The following is a 17,207-nucleotide window of genomic DNA, read 5'->3' on the forward strand; positions in this document are numbered from 1 at the left end:
ACATGGCTCTGGGGCGCGGAAGCAGGTGTAAGCGAATGGCCTGGCCCGCCCTCTCCCGGCGGGGGGGGCCTGCCCCCCCCGGGAGACCGCGGCGCCCAGCGTGCCCTGGGGGGGGGTGTTCCCCACACACACCCCCCCCCGGGGGACCGGGGCGCCCAGTGTGCCCTGGGGGGGTGTCCCCCCCCCCACACCCAGGGGCACTGCGGCGCCCAGTGTGCCCTGGGGGGGTGTCCCCCCCCACACACCCAGGGGCACTGCGGCGCCCAGTGTGCCCTGGGGGGGTGTCCCCCCCCACACACCCAGGGGCACTGCGGCGCCCAGTGTGCCCTGGGGGGGTGTCCCCCCCACACACCCAGGGGCACTGCGGCGCCCAGCGTGCCCTGGGGGGGTGTCCCCCCCCACACACCCCCAGGGGCACTGCGGCGCCCAGCGTGCCCTGGGGGGGGTGTGTTCCCCACACACCCCCCCCCAGGGGGACCGGGGCGCCCAGCGTGCCCTGGGGGGGTGTCCCCCCCACACACACCCAGGGGCACTGCGGCGCCCAGCGTGCCCTGGGGGGGGGTGTTCCCCACACCCACCCCCCCCAGGGGGACCGCGGCGCCCAGCGTGCCCTGGGGGGGTGTCCCCCACACACACACCCAGGGGCACCGTGGCACCCAGTGTGCCCTGGGGGGGGTGTCCCCCACACACACACTCAGGGGCACCGCGGCACCCAGCGTGCCCTAAGGTGTGTGTGTGTCCCCCACACAGGGGACCGCGGCGCCCAGCGTGCCTTGGGGTGTGTGTGTCGTTCCCCCCCACACACCCGGGGGACTGCGGAGCCCAGCGTGCCCTGGAGTGTGAGTCGTGTCCTCCCCCCACCCAGGGGGACCGCAGCCCCCAGCCTGCCCTGGGAGGTGCCCCCCACCCCTCCAAAGGTAACACAAGAACTCAGCATGTGCTGCTGCATCTCATTTTTTCTAGGAGAATTCTCTCCTATATACATGTGCAAGTGCCCGACTCAGTGGAAAATAAGGACTGTAGTGTGCTACTCTCCCAAATTCCACCCACTTGAGACTGTTGGACAGGTGCCTTCTGGGTTTGGTTTGGCCTTCATGGGGTGCAAAGTGGTTTAGCAGGGTTGTGAGATAACTCAGTGGTTTGAGCATTGGCCTGTTAAACTCAGGGTTGTGAGTTCAATCCTTGAGGGGGCCATTTAGGGATCTGGGAATTGGTCCTGCTTTGAGCAACGGTTGGACTAGATGACCTCCTGAGGTCCCTTCCAACCCTGATATTCTATGAGTCTATGACTCGCCTCTGTGGAGCTCTGGGTTGTTGCTTATGAAATTCCCGTGTTCATGTGGGTGTTGGTGCTGCTGTTTGTTTTTCTCTCAAGCAGGTGAAGAATTGATAGTTGTTTAATAACAGGTGCTGATGGCAAATTGATCTCTGCTCTTGGGAGGGTTGTAGGTGATGGGATAGATCTTTCTTTTATTTGGTGCCAGTGGTTCTGATAATACAAGATGGCTGAATGGCAGACTTGGAAGCAAATTGAAAATGGTGACTGAACCAAAAAGTACTAATTCAGCAAGTCAGTTGTACTGGAGTCCTACCCATGTGTGCAGAGGGTGCAGCTCTCAACATGTACTGATCTGTTTTGAGTCCAGAAGACTTGTAGACAATCGAGAGAACTGGTCTTAAGCACAAGAACTTCTGTTTATCTTTAACTCTAGTTGGCCTGTCCCAGATATGACTAATACCAGCTCATTATATTGAAATGAAAGCAATGTGAGGGTGGCACCAAATGAAATTTTTTTTATACCAGCTGGGTTCATCTGTCCAGCTGTTCTTGTAACCTATGCTTGCTTGGTGGGGTGCTGTGTTCCCCTCTAGTGGCACCTAGCCCAGCTAGAGATGGATGAGGCAGCTACAATCTTAGGTAAGAGCCATATGGCTTTTAGCACATGCAGTAGAGGCTCATACACTAAGCTTCAGAGGTCTCAGGTTCAGTCCTGCCCACTGGTGACCAGGTTCTGTTGGTGTTACGTTTGCAATCAGCTGAATTCTGCTAATGACTTGGTCAGCTCCATCCCAAACTTTCTGTATGTGACAGGAGGCTTTCTCCTACATGATGGAACACCTTATTTTGCCCTTCTGTTTCCTTTGTTTTTCTTCCATCTTAATATTACCTGTTCTGGAGGGGAAACAGGTATGATTTCATTTTCCTCTCTGTATGACTTCCTGTTTGGGAAAGTGAAACTGATCTGTATGGCTTTTGTTCTTTGTGAAGCGTTCAGATGAAAGTGGTTATTTTGAAAATGTCTGTTGGCCAACTTGCATCCTGTTACTTTGCAGACTTTGAAAAGACTGTCATGAGATGGTAGATGTTAAGCTTCCAGAAGGACAAAATGAAGCCATCACTCCTATAGATCTATTAGTTTGAGATGCTATTGTGGCAAGGGCAGATATGTTTGGTACCCTGCTCCCATTTTGTGTAACTGTGCTTTGTTTGATGGACTAGCGATATTGGTGCTGCTGCAGATTTCTTTAAAGATTAAACATGAATCTGACTGGATCGGAATAAGATGGATATAGATAATAAATACTTTGGAAGGACTGTGGGTCCTTATGTTCTTAGGCTATTAAACAGATTAGTTTCAGTGGTTAAAAGTCCTTTATAAGGAGTTTTTATTAAAAATAGTTTTGTGCTGTTATTTCCTGTTTTATGAGATGCAAAGAAGGCTTGAAAAGTGTGTTAGATGGGTTGTTTGCCCCTTTTTTTAAAAAAAATTGAAGGATTTTGTTTATGCTGCTTATTATCAGGAATGTTGAATAAGATCATCCCAGTTGTGTGTGGGGGGGTCCCCCTGAGTCCTTTTTGGTGGTCTCGGATGTATTGTGTACTCGCACACTAATTGAAAGAGAGAGTTAGTAAAGGCTTTTTTCCCCCTTGAAAACATAAATTGAAGAAGGTGTTGACAAAAACATTTGAAAGTCTGACTGAAAAATCTTTCCCCTCTCAATTACTTACTTTCAGTGGTTGTGACACTGTCACTTCACTAGTTCTCCATCTTCCAGGGCTGATGACCTGGATTTTCAATGTTTTTTTTTTTAAGGAGAGCAAAAATGCACTCCTTCCCCAAATACACACAAACCTATGCATCCTTTTAGGTTTTTACCCCCCACTGAGTTCTTTATCTTTGTTGTGTTTGCCTTTATCTGAAGTGTCTAATATACTTCATTGTCTGAGAGAGGATATTAGCCTTGAGTGATCATTGACCTATTAATAGGACAGATACTATCGCCCATGGTTACAAAAGGCAGTGTGTCTTTAAGGTCTATCCTTCCACCCTTTCTGTTCTAAATTTTACAGTGACATTAAAAAAACAAAAAATGATGGAAAGAACACATATCAAATAAAATTGCATACCATTTACTGTTTTAGCCTTGAAAGAAAGGCAAATATACTCAGGTTTTTCTGTCCCTTCTTTTGGACTGAAGTTTCTGACCACTGTTGCTTCAGAGTGCAAGGGCCGGGAAGATGGTACTCCTGTGGGGCTGCAGGGAGAAGGCTGGAGAATAGAGCTTCCTCCAAGAGCCTTTCTTCTCCTGCTGGGTGATGTAAAGGTGGAAGATATTTAATTATCAAAATAATGATGATCAGGGCTTTTTATGTACTATTCATGACTTGTCTATCTTGATAATATGTAAAATTATTTTCTCCAAAGTATGGATTTTCCCCCAAGTGTGGCTGTGATGTTACATCTACCCGTGATGTTAACAAAAACTAACTATGTATTCTCATGTGGTCATATAGTCTGGTCACAGCACACGTTTGTTGCAACTGTGAGTATACTCTGAAATTCAAATTTTAATTTAACCCAGTTAAATTAACGTTAGGTGCAGGAAATTTCCTGTGTGTGTGCGCCTTAAAAGCAAGGAAATCAAAAGTTAGTGGGATTTTTTAAAAGATAAGGTTTCTCCTCCAGTCTTTTTTAAAATCAAATGTAAAAATTAATATATTAGTACTCTTAAAAGGTGACTGAAAAGTGCTACAAACTCAAGCCTCAGTTCAGCAGGGTACTTAAATATGTTCCTAACACTAAATATGTGAGTACTGTAGTCACACTGCATCTGTAGTCCCTTGCATCTGAAGAAGTGGGTATTCACCCACAAAAGCTCATGCTGCAAAACGTCTGTTAGTCTATAAGGTGCCACAGGATTCTTTGCTGCTTTTACAGATCCAGACTAACACGGCTACCCCTCTGATACTTGTAGTCACACTGACTTTCTGAGGGCATGTGCTTAAGTCCCTGAATTGAGGCGTTTGCTGGACTTCTAGATACAGAGCTAACTGTCATTTTCTGGCTCCGAGCTAAAGACCATTTTGTAACATGTCTCTCATAGCTTGTTTTATTGGAATTAAGTAATCACTTCAATCTGTAAAAGCATAACCAAAATATGGGTAATTGGCGATCTTAAATGACAGTCCTCAGCAAATAAAGCTGGTCTTTATAATTTTATACTTTCCATCTGCATGCTAGTTCAGTTTGACTAGAGTGTTAGAAAGTACACTCTGGTTACATCACCCGTAGGAAACTATTTTATTAAAGACCACTCGCCGTACATCAGACTTCTCCTTTCAACATCATCTGTTTGGAACCTAAAGAAACTTCCACAATAAAAATAGGAACCATCTTGCAAGTCAGCAATAACTTCCTTCTCTTCTTGGAAGAGTGTAGATGGTGCTCATTCCATTACGTTTGAGTTAGACTGTTACAGGTTCTGTCTCCAGTGGCAGGACTTCAGGAGACAGGCTCAACCCTGCCCTTGCCCCCATTGCCCTGGGCCCTCACTGCCTTTCCCCTGTGACCTCCCCATCTAGGGCTTAATTTTCCTGGGGCTTGCTGAGAAAAGTGATATTAACAAACATAGATGTATCAGTTTTCACAGCAGACTTACTAACTAGCTGGGAGGCTGTGGTAAGTGGTACTTGTATGTTTGTTAGTATCCCATATGGTTCATCACAACCTCCCAGCTAGCTATTGAGTGTGCTGTGAAAAGTGACATTAACAAATATCATACAGAAGCAGCAAAGAATCCTGTGGCACCTTATAGACTAACAGACGTTTTGCAGCATGAGCTTTCGTGGGTGAATACCCGAAGTGGGTATTCACCCACGAAAGCTCATGCTGCAAAACGTCTGTTAGTCTATAAGGTGCCACAGGATTCTTTGCTGCTTCTACAGAACTAGACTAACACGGCTACCCCTCTGATACTAAATATCATACAGATATCAGCAAAAACAATGAGGAGTCCTTATGGCACCTTAGAAACTAACAAATGTATTTGGGCATAAGCTTTCATGGGCTATAACCCACTTCATCAGATGCATGGAGTGGAAAATACAGTAGGGAGGTATAAATACATAGCACATGAAAAGATGGGAGTCGCCTTTCTGAGTGGGGGGTCAATGGTAAGCAGGCCAATTCAATTATGGTGAATGTGTTGTACTTAAAGTACTGTACAGGATCTTTTCAGGGGAGATAAGGCAGAACACCACATTTATTAGTAAGACATGTATTAATTAACACATCATATACATATGATATATATATTACACTTATGCACACGCACACACACAATATTAGTTGCTCCCCCTAACTGCACTGGCCAGGTGAGTTAGATGGGGGAGGGGGTGGAACTGGGCTTCTGCTGATCCAGATCGATGCTCCCATGTTGACAAGATGAGACCCGGAGTCCTCTGCAAGACACCTCACATTTATACCAGCTTCCCTCTTATGCAAATCTGTACCAGATTCAAAATCTGTGTCTGTGTCGGTTGGTCCTTTGTCCTGCTTTCTTCTGGGTGTTGTCCCAATGCTGCAAAGAGAGTGTTTCCAAAAGAAGGTGCTTGCTTCTACGGCCATCAATATGTCTGTTCTTCTTTAACGAGCCCACTTGACAGGTTTTATTGTCCTTGGGTCTGGCTTCCATTCCCTCTCCAAGGGTTGCAACTGTCTGGAGGTGCTGCCTTCCACACCTTGCTCATTCACACCTCGTTCATTCAACAGGGCAATTGATTAAGGGGGGGGTGTGGAGATCTTATTCTACTCCTAGCAAAAAGACATTTTTCTTCTACTTTAACTATCCTTAGAGGCTATAACATTATACCAAGGCTTAACACTAAGGGTATGGCTACACTTACAAATCTGCAGCGCTGGTAGTTGCAGCGCTGGTCATCCAGCTGTGCAGGGCCAGCGCTGGTGTGTGGCCACACTCACAGCTACCAGCGCTGGTGTGTGGCCACATTTGCAGCATTTGCAGCGCTGTTGGGAGTGATGCATTATGGGCAGCTATCCCAGCGTTCAAGTGGCAGCAACGTGCTTTTCAAAAGAGGGGGGTGGGGTGGGGCGTAGTGTGACAGGGAGTGGGCGAGAGAGAGAGTGGATTTTTGGAGCCAACACTGTGTTACCTTCCTGCCCTGAAAAATCAGAACATGTTCCCGATCCCTTACCCTTAACTCTTAACTGCAAACAGCCTGCAGTCAACGGACTCCCTCTCTCCCCTCTGCCCCGTTTCTGTCAAGCAAACACTCACTCCCTGCCTGCCTCATTATCTCATTTGATTGTTCACAGATTGATCACAGCAAACAGGAGCTGTGTTTGTAGATAAGCAGCTCCGGGATCAACGGAGTTACGGAGCTCGGAGTTCACAACAAAACAAAGAGAGGCTGCATAACAAAACAAAGAGAGTAATTTATAAAAGCATTCTGGGATATCTGCTAATACCCTGGAGGCCAATAACAGCGCTGGTGTGTGGCCACACTTGATGACCAGCGCTGCAGCACCAGCGCTGCAATCCTTATTCCCCATGCCGAGCAAGGTGTACGGCCAGCGCTGCAGCCAGGGAGTTGCAGCGCTGGAAGTGCCCTGCAGGTGTGGCCACTTACTAATTGCAGCACTGGAAAGCCTCCACCAGCGCTGCAACTTGCAAGTGTAGCCATACCCTAAGTTTCCTATAAGTTTTTCTACATAGGGATCTGATACAAAGTTCCTATATCAAAGGACTTGGTACAAAATTGTATGAAAATAGCTTAATACAGGGCTATACGAGGAAGCATAATACAAAATTATATGAAAGTTATGTGAAGATGCTTAATACAGAGATTTATCTACAACAGTTGACAAGAAGGGGTGAATATCAACAGAGGGAAAATTACTTTTTGTAGCGATGATGAGGCCAATTCAATCATGGTAGATGTGGCCCATTCTCAACAGTTGACAAGAAGATGTGAACAGTTGACATCCGAAGAAGTGAGCTGTAGCTCACGAAAGCTCATGCTAAAATACATTTGTTAGTCTTTAAGGTGCCACAAGTACTCCTGTTCTTTTTGCGGCTACAGACTAACACGGCTGCTACTCTGAAAGATGTGAGTATCAACAGAGGGAAAATTATATTTTTGTAGTGACCCAGCGACTCCTAGTCTTTATTCTGGCCTGATTTGATGGTGTCAAGTTTGCAAATTAATTCTAGTTCTGCAGTTTCTCATTGAAGTCTGTTTTTGAAGTTTTTTGTTGAAGAGTTGACGCTTTTAAGTCTCTTATTGAGTGTCCAAGGAGATTGAAGTGCTCTCCTATTGGTTTTAGAATGTTACAATTCTTGAGGTCTGATTTGTGTCCATTTATTCTTTTGCCTAGAGACTGTCCGGTTTGGCCAGTGTACATGGCAGAGGGGCATTGCTGGCACATGATGGCATATATCACATGGGTAGATGTGCAGGTGAACAAGCCCCTGATGGTGTGGCTGATGTGGTTAGGTCCTATGATGGTGTCCCTTGAATAGATATGCGGACAGAGTTGGCAATGCGGTTTGTTGCAGGGATTGGTTCCTGGGTTAGTGTTTCAGTTGTCTAGTTGCTGGTGAGTATTTGCTTCAAGGCTGGGATAGGAACCCAGTTCTACTGAATCTAATCCATTGTTCTATCCATTAGACCACACTGCTTCTCGTTTTACTTATCATATTTTCCTGGTTAGTGGCAGAGATTTCTGTTTCAATTAAAGGATTTAATCCTTGATCAGGGTAGATAACGTTACTTGACTGGCTCCTTTCTGAAAGGACACAGAAGTTAGAGCTGGCCAACTTAACTATCTTGAGTCTCTCTTGTGTGGGTTTTCACAAGATTTAATTGTTACCCCTTTTGATAGATAGGTATTTGGGTGATTAATGCAGCCAAAGCAACTCGCTCTCATCACTGCACTGACATTGAGTTTTATGTCATCTGATCCAAAAGGGGAGTCTTTCTGCTTCTGTACTGTCTAACTGAGTTTGGGGTCTGAAAAAGGGCTGCCTGGCTAAGCACAATCCACAGAAGATGGAGGTGATACTGATTGATTTGGCGTGACCTCTAGAAAAAATGGTAGAGTTTTTATCTATCCTCTTGAAGGTCGTTTGTTTTTGGTTTTGTCAGCTTCTTATAGTAAGATATACAACATATACCATATATACTCGATCATAAGCCGGTTCATTTATAAGCCTACCCCCCCCAAGACGGATAAGTAAAAATGGAAAATTTTTATAACCCGTTCATAAGCCACCCTGTAATTCACGGGTCAGCAGACTTTGACTCCCTGTCCATCAGGATAAGCTGCTGGTGGTCCGAGAGGGTTTGTTTACCTCCAGTATCCGCAGGCACGGAGGTAAACCTAAGTAAACAAAGTGTCTCAGCATGCCAGCTGCTTACCTTGACGGGCCGGGACAACAACTGGTGGGGAAATTTTTTGAGGGGGAGAAGCTGGGAGTCAGGGGAGTAACCCCTGTGACCACCTCCAACATGACCCCACCCCTAGCCCGGGACCCCCACACTCTCCTCATCCCATCCCTTCCCACCTTATCTGGGGAGGGCCAGGGGAGGATGTCTCTGACCTGGCCGCAGCCTGCTCTGGCGGGCCGGGCCGCAGCCTGCTCTAGAGCTGCAGCTGCTTTGGAGGCTGGGGGGAGAGCAGCGTGGCCAAAAGTGGAGAGACTCTGGCCCTGCCTCTCCTTGCTTTCTCTGTCTGGGGGAGGGGCGGTGTCCCATCTCTCCCTCTCTATACCTGTTTATAAGCCAACCCCCTTCTCTGGTGCTTCCCTTTTTTACTAAAAAAAATTCGGCTTATGAACGAGTATATACAGTAATTCATTTTGTATTGCTGTTGCTGCACTTAAATGTTAAACAGCAGCAGTGCCCAAAAGTTTGCTTTTGAGGGAAAGGGTGCGTACATTTGGCAAAGAGATTCCCCTTGAATGTGTACCTGGTCAGATAGACTCAAGGTGAGTGAGGTAATATCTTTTATAGGACCAGCTTCTGTTGGTGAAATAGACTAGTTTTTGAGAGGTTTCAGAGTAGCAGCCATGTTAGTCTGTATCCGCAAAAGGAACAGGAGCACTTGTGGCATGTTAGAGACTAACAAATTTATTTCAGCATGAGCTTTCGTGAGCTACAGCTTACTTCTTCGGATGCATCCGAAGAAGTGAGCTGTAGCTCATGAAAGCTCATGCTGAAATAAATTTGTTAGTCTCTAACATGCCACAAGTACTCCTGTTCTTTTTACTAGTTTTTGAGGTTACTCAGAACTCTTCTTTGGGTCTGGGAAACTTATTCAGGCCAGGACTACACTATAGACCTATATCGGTATAACTATGTTACTCAGGGATCTGAAAAATCCACACCCCTGAGCGATATAATTATACCGACCTAACCCCCTGTGTAGATAGCGCCATGTCTGTGGGAGAGCTTCTCCTATCAACATAGCTACTGCCTGTTGGAGAGGTGAATTAACTACACTGATGGGAGAGCTTCTCCCATCAGTGTAGTAGCGTCGTCAGTAAAGTGGTGCAGCTAAGCTGTAGTGCTGTACATGAAGGCAAGCCCTCAGGGCGGGGTCTACACTTAAAATGCTGTATCTGATACAGTTCCACGTGGGAAATTATTGATGATGGGAATTAATATGAAAATTGAAAGGTGGAGAAGGAACTGGCTAAAGGTGAGACTACAATAGGTCATACTGAAAGGTGAACTGTCAGGCTGGAGTGAAGTTACTAATGGAGTTCCTTAGGGATTGGTCTTGGGACAAATATTCATTAACATTTTTATTAATGACCTTGGCACAAAAAGTGGGAGTGTGCTAATACAATTTGCAAATGAAACAAAGTTGGGAGGTATTGTAAGTACGGAAGAGGACCAGAATATCGTACAGGAAGATCTGTAGGACTTTGAAAAGTGGAGTAATAGTAATGGGATGAAAATGTAATAGTGCAGAGTGCAAGATCATTCACTTAGAGACTAACAACAAGAATTTTTGCTGTAAGCTGGGGACCTATCATTTGGAAGAGACAGAGGAGGAGAAAGACCTGGGTGTATTGGTTGATCACAGGATGACTATGCCCATGTGATACAGCCTTGAAAAAGGCTGTTGCAGTCCTAGGATGCATCAGGCGAGGTATTTCCAGTAGAGATAGAGAAGTATTAGTACCATTATACAAGGCACTGGTGAGATCTCATCTAGAATATTCTGTGCAATTCTGGTCTTCCATGTTGAAGAAAGATTAATTCAAACTGGAACAGGTGCAGAGAAGGGCTAGTAGGATGAACTGAGGAATGGAAAACCTACCTTATGAGAGGAGACTCAAAGAGCTTTGCTTGATTAGCTTAACCAAAAGAAGGCTGAGGGGGAGGTATGATTGCTGTCAGGGATAAATACCAGGGGGGAGAGGAGTTATGGAAGTTAAGTCGCCAATGTAGACACACAAACAAGTGAATATAAACTGGCCATCAATAAGTTTAGGCTTGCCATTAGGCAAAGGTTTCTAACCATCAGAGAAGTGAAGTTCTGCAACAGCCTCCCAAGGGGAGCAGTGGGGGCAAAAAACCTAACTGGCTTCCCGACTGACCTTGATAAGTTTATGAACGGGATGTTATGTTGAGACTGCCTACAGTGGCATGTGACCCATCTGCGACTGCTAGCAGCAGATATCTCCAATGGCCGGTGATGGGACACAAGATGGGGAGGGTGTGACAGGGTATCCCATAAGGCTTATGGCGAGGTGCTCATAAATGTATGTGTGGTATAACTGGAATAGGGTTTTGCTACATATGCCATGTAACATATCTGTGTGAAGGTTATGATCTACTGGTTATGTTCATCTTAGTTGTATGCAGGCACCATTTGTGTGTTCAAAGTTATGAACATTGGCTGTATAATCGCTTGATTTCTAAGTAGCCTTAGGACATTTGGTCACTTCTTGGGAAAGGAATGTGCAAATGAAGTGCTCAATCCCGAAGCACTTAATGGATAAAAGAGCTTGGAAGACTCCAATCCACGTAAGAAGTCTACCTGAGGATGTTCAAGGTAGCATGTGGGTAATGGCTGCTACCTGCACGTCCTGAGTCATGCATGGGCATGTGACTTGCCCAGGTGATTCTGAACCTCCATTTTGTGACTGGATTCTACACAAGGTGAGGAGGGGGTCTCGACCCACAAGAGAGTCTATTTAAACCCCCGGGAGACCCCCCATTTTGTCTTCAGCTGGCTAAAGAAGGAGTCTCTCCACCCCTCAGGATACTTGAAGGAAACTGGAACAAAGGACAGTAACTACAGGGGGTGTGAGTGATTGCTGGACCCAGGCTAAAAGGAGATTAGTCTGTAAAAGGAAGCATTCTGGAACTGGTGAGGATCTTATCTGTATTTAGTTTGATTAGATATAGATTTGTGCATTTTATTTTATTTTGCTTGGTGACTTACTTTGTTCTGTCTGTTACTACTTGGAATCACTTAAATCCTACTTTCTGTATTTAATAAAATCACTTTTTATTTCTTAATTAACTCAGAGTGTGTATTAATACCTGGGGGAGCAAACAACTGCATATCTCTCTATCAGCATTATAGAGGGCGAACAATTTATGAGTTTACCCTGCATAAGATTTATACAGGGTAAAATGATTTATTTGGGTTTAGACCCCTTTGGGAGTTGGGCATCTGAGTGCTAAAGACAAGCACACTTTTGTGAACTGTTTTCAGGTAAACCTGCAGCTTTGGGCAAGTAATTCAGACACTGGGTCTGTGTTGGCGCAGACAGGAGTGTCCGGCTCAGCAAGACAGGGTGCGGGAGTCCTGAGCTGGCAGGGAAAGCAGGGGGCAGAAGTAGTCTTGGCCCATCGGGTGCCGGCTCCCAAGGGGTTTCTGTGATCCAACCCGTCACAGAGGGCTCTGAGTTGCGACTGAGAATTCTTTCCCATGTGTCTGGCTGGTGGGTCTTGTCCACATGTTTAGGGTCTATCTGATTGCCATATTTGGGATTGGGAAGGAATTTTCCCCTGGGTCAGGAGAGACCCTAGGGGTTTTTTCTCCTTCCTGTGTAGCATGGGGCATGGATCAGTTGCAGGTTTAAACTAGTGTACATGGTGCATTCTCTGTCACTTGAAGTCTTTAAATCATGGCTTGAGGACTTCAGTAGCTCAGCCAGAGGTTAGTGGTCTATGACAGAAATAGGTGTGTGAGGCTTTATGGCCTGCAATGTGCAGGAGGTCGGATTAGATGATCACGATGGCTTTAAAGTCTGAGTCTGAGATGGGTCGCTGTAGCGCTTAAGTGAAGATGCTCTTGTGCCGATGGTTGGTGTAGTTAATCCACCTCCCTGAGAGGTAGTAGTTACATCGATGGTAGAAGCTCTCCTGTACATGGTTTTGTGTGTGTATATTCAAGGTGAAATGGCCCATTACCACCCCTCCAGTTATAGGGAGGAAAAGAAGGCGGTGGGGGGGGGAGCAACTGGAAGGGGGGGGGGCTTGTTAGTGGATTATAGGTTGTTGTAATAAGCCATCAATCCAGTGTGTCTATTGAGTCCATTATTTTTAGTGTCTAGCAAAATTTTTAATTTAAGCTCCCAGGCTTTCTTTTGAAAGCGTTGTGCTGGTTTCCTTTGACGATAGGTCAGAGATGGTGATCGCTTTGTGAAAAGCATTCACCCACATGTGATGTAGTGTTTTTGTCTCTTATCACTTTCCTGTGTGAGTACATTTGACAGCGTAGTGATTGTCTGGTTTCACCCACATAGTTGCTGTTGGGGTATTTAGTGCATTGGATGAGGAACACCACATATTGTGCTAGGCACGTGTAGGATCAATGGATCTTGAAAGTTGTGTTGTGTGGGGTGTTGATCATTTTACAGTAGAAATAGGGCATTGCAGCATCTCTAGTGTTGCTTTACAGTGTGGCTGTTCTAGGTCATGCTAGACTCAAAAAGAGTAAATTGAGTGTAGTTATACTAAAGAGAGAAGTGGGGAGGAGCTTGTAGAGTGAAGTGTAAAGGTCTTGAATGGTATGATGAGAAGCTTGAAGGGGATGTGTTGGAAGAGTGGAGTCAGTGGAGGGATTCAGATAGGGGCATGATGTGATTATTGGATAACAAAGAGAGAAGGCATTGTGTTCAGAGAGGAGGAGGTTGCAATTGTTGTAAATCAGGGATGTTTTAAAAACTATACCTATCTCCAGAGCTTGATCAACAAGACCGGTTGATTGAGATTTTCAGAGTCGAATGCAGGGGTTTTAGCCACACAGGTTCAGTCGAAATTAATGGAAGCTGTTGTCAGTGGCTACCGGTGTGGTGGTGCTCTGCTCTTGTTCAACGATAACAGTCGGCTGCGTGCGTGTTCCTGCTGTGCGCTGCCCCAGCTCTGCGCAGATAGCTGACACAGCAGACTTGAGAGAACCCCCAAAGACCACAGACTCTAGTAAGGTATGAAGGAGCCCGAGCCAGGTTTATTGTCAAACAAAGCACAGTAATAGTTTCCCGTAGACCAGGGGTCAGCAACCTTTCAGAAGTGCTGTGCTGAGTCTTCATGTATTCACTCTAATTTAAGGTTTCGCATGCCAGTAATACAATATAATGTTTTTAGAAGGTCTTTCTATAAGTCTATAATTTATAACTAAACTATTGTTGTATGTAAAGTAAATTAGGTTTTAAAATGTTTAAGAAGCTTCATTTAAAATTAAATTAAAATGCAGAGCCTCCCCCCCCCCCCCCGACCAGTGGCTAGGACCCGGGCAGTATGAGTGCCACTGAAAATCAGCTTGCGTGCCACCTTTGGCATGCGTGCCACAGGTTGCCTACCCCTGCTGTAGACTCTACAAGACATACTACGAATTTGTACCCTCTGGCAATGGACCAGCTCAGTCAGTGGTGAGACTTTCCACTGCCCCCTAGGCCAGACAAAGATGTGCACTCTGGGGCCTATTTTTATGCAGTTAGAGGACAGATAACTCATCCCTACTGACGTATTGAGGTACAGCCCCTTGACTCATTAGGGTGCTGTCTCCTCCTTTGATTATGTTGTTTCAGGCCTTAGACTGGGCCTTTGATACAAGAGTTTGTTTCAGGGCCTCATCTTACTACAGAAGCAGTGTGGTTAAATCCCCATATCAGCTTTGAAAAATCTCACCCGTAAAAAATGACCCCTTACTACCCGGGTTCCCTCTCATTTTTCCCACCCATGTGCGGAATGAATTTTGTTATGTGCACCATTATGGACGTGATGTGTGGCACATCACCTTCATATCAGTGCACATAACAAAATCCATGTTGTGGGGGTGGGGCCAAGGGGTTCGGCGTGTGGGAGGGGGCTCAGGGTTGGGGTCCAGGGATGTGAGGGCTCCGGCTGGGGGTGCAGGCTCTGAGGTGGGGACGGGTCTGAGGGGTTTGGGGTGCAGCAGGGGGCTATGGTGGGGAGAGAGGACTCTTCTCCCCTCCCCACAGCAGCACCTGGGCGGGGATGGGGGAAGAGGAAGCACCTCTCCCTGCTGTTGCAGCTCTGGGGCTGGGGCTGCAGGATAGGTGCCCCTCCCCTGGCCCCTGCAGGTCCGGCTGGTTTCGGGGAGGGGTGCCCCATGACAAGTCCAGACTGGGGCCAGGCTGTGCTGCCCTGCCCAGGCCCCGGCATAGTTGGGGTTGGGGGGCTGCCCTGGCTGCGGTAGGTTGGGGGCCAGGCTAGGTTGAGGCTTACAGAGAACTTAGCTTAGTACTTTTTATAGTTTCTCACACCATTCGGAGTGGGAAAAGGAATTCTGTCATCTGCTTGTCTTTTCAAGGCTTTATATTGGACAGACAGCTATTGGAACTTAGTTTTAACCCTTACAAACTTTTCTGTAACAAATGGGTAAAATAGTACAGGATTTCAGTTTTATCAGTATTTCCTACAGCAGCACTGATATCATGAAAACTATATATTTAGGATACAATACTTCTGTTTACTTTTCAGAAATCAGTCTATTACAGATTTCTTCAAACCAGCTCCAAAACAAGGTAAGTTAATCATTGTTATGAAAGATCTTTTGTACATGAGTTTTCTTAAATTATTCAAGTGCAGAAATCTAACTCACCTTATTTCCAGTTGTGAAACTTCTAATCTATAGAAGTCCTTAGCTGTATAACCAGATGTGTAAGAAATGTTGCTGATCAGTTTCATTTTTGTGTCTTGGGAATGAAAATACTGTTTGAAATAATTTACATAGTGCAAGTGAACATTGAATTGCTTAATAGTCTGTTTGGCTGGTGAGAGTGAAAGATAGATATACCTACAGACTCCATGCTTTGCAAAAAAGGTTGTTCTTAATTTGGGTTAGTTAACTAAACTAGCAGTAAAGAGACAGCAACTCAGTTTTTAACTCTGATTAGCAGGTTGAGTTAGTCTCTAGGAGCATGGCGTTGAACTCAAGCTGCTAATCCAAATTAGTTTTTAACTTGGGTTCACCGCTTGAGTTCAGCCCCACATTCCCACAGAGGCTTTATCTCAAGATGCCAAACAGAATTAAAAGCTGAGTTGCTGTGTTTTCACTGCCATATTAACCAGATGTCCTTAATTCAGGTTATATCTTTTCTTTATTTGACAGTAGGTTACTGCATTGTTACTTCATATTTTGTGTCTAAAAACTTCTTTATTTCTCTTTGTAATAGTGTGATGACTAAATTATGCATAATTAATTTTTTATATTTTGTATCTCTTTAAATTTGGCAATAAAGACAGAATTGTATTGTGTTCTCCGGACAAAAGAAATGTAATAAAAGAGGATGTTGAACTGTCGGTCATACGTACAGAACGATTTGAAAAGAAAATATCATCTCAGAAGAAAATTAGAAGGGAAAAGATTCCAGTCCAATCACCAAACAAGAGTCCTGTAATGGATGACTTATTGAGAGGAGCTAACAGAGAGAAAAACGACAGTCCAAAAGTTGTAGAGAACAATAGAGCATGCCTGGTGCTAAGCACAAAGTATCCGAAGGTTGTGGTTCGAAAACTCTTTATGTCTGGAGGCCCTCCCAACTATTCCTTGACAAAAAAGGATACAACCAGTAAGAGAGAACCTGGGAGGAATGAAAAGTGTCCAATTAAAACAAGAACACCCTTGTTTTATGAAAATGGTAGGGAACAGCGGATTGACTGTATGGATCTAGAGGAGGCCAGTGCAGATGCCAGCAAATGGGTTTCAACATCAAAAGCTGACATCTTAAAAAACTATGCCAGAAGTCATGGTAATGTGAACAATAAGCCTTTGTGCCAAAAAGCCGGGCATTCCGCAAAGTTCCAGTACAGCCCTGGTGAGTCTCAATGTTGGTTACCACTGGAAACTTACTGCAAAGAAGAAGAGCAGACAAGACAAAGAATGGAACAGTCTAAACTGCAGCCCTTCAGTCCAGTAAAGGTATTCTTAGGAACAGGTATATCAAACCAGGTATGTCTGCAAGTGTCAATAAGGGCCAAACCCGGACCAATATTTTAGGTGAATGTGATTACATAGTATTGTCGTCTTAGGCAAAGCATTGATAAACTGATTAATAGCTATTTTTAGGTTAGTCAGAAATAACTAGCTTAAAAATTACCTGCTCAAAACAGAAGACTGCCCAAGCTAGGTATAAGTTTACTTTAAGACACCAAATCTTGAGGACCCATCTGATAATTCATAACCTTAAGTCGTAACCATTGAGCAATAGGAAGGGACATTAGCTCTCTTCCTGACAGCAGTGATCTGCTTTCATTCTCGATTTTCAGTGCAAACACAGTGCTTTGATGGCAATTGCAGTCCCCCTCCCAGTGGTAAACTTAAATGCAAAGGCAGATGTACTGATGCTGGAAACCAGTACAAATATGCAAAAATAGTATAAAGTGAAGTATATTGATATAACTGATGGCATTT

General features: G+C 45.1%; 1 protein-coding gene across 1 annotated transcript in view; it reads left to right on the forward strand.

Moving 5' to 3' along the window:
* SLF2 (SMC5-SMC6 complex localization factor 2) overlaps window positions 1-17,207 on the forward strand; it is a 54,642-nt gene that overhangs the window by 271 nt on the left and 37,164 nt on the right. The window contains exons 2-3 of the mRNA XM_045024869.1: window positions 15,275-15,318; window positions 16,036-16,745. Coding sequence (XP_044880804.1) covers window positions 15,275-15,318; window positions 16,036-16,745 — 754 coding nt within the window. The remainder of the gene's footprint in view (window positions 1-15,274; window positions 15,319-16,035; window positions 16,746-17,207) is intronic.

This window comes from Mauremys mutica, chromosome 7 (assembly GCF_020497125.1).
Source record: "Mauremys mutica isolate MM-2020 ecotype Southern chromosome 7, ASM2049712v1, whole genome shotgun sequence".
Taxonomy (NCBI): Eukaryota; Metazoa; Chordata; order Testudines; family Geoemydidae; genus Mauremys; species Mauremys mutica.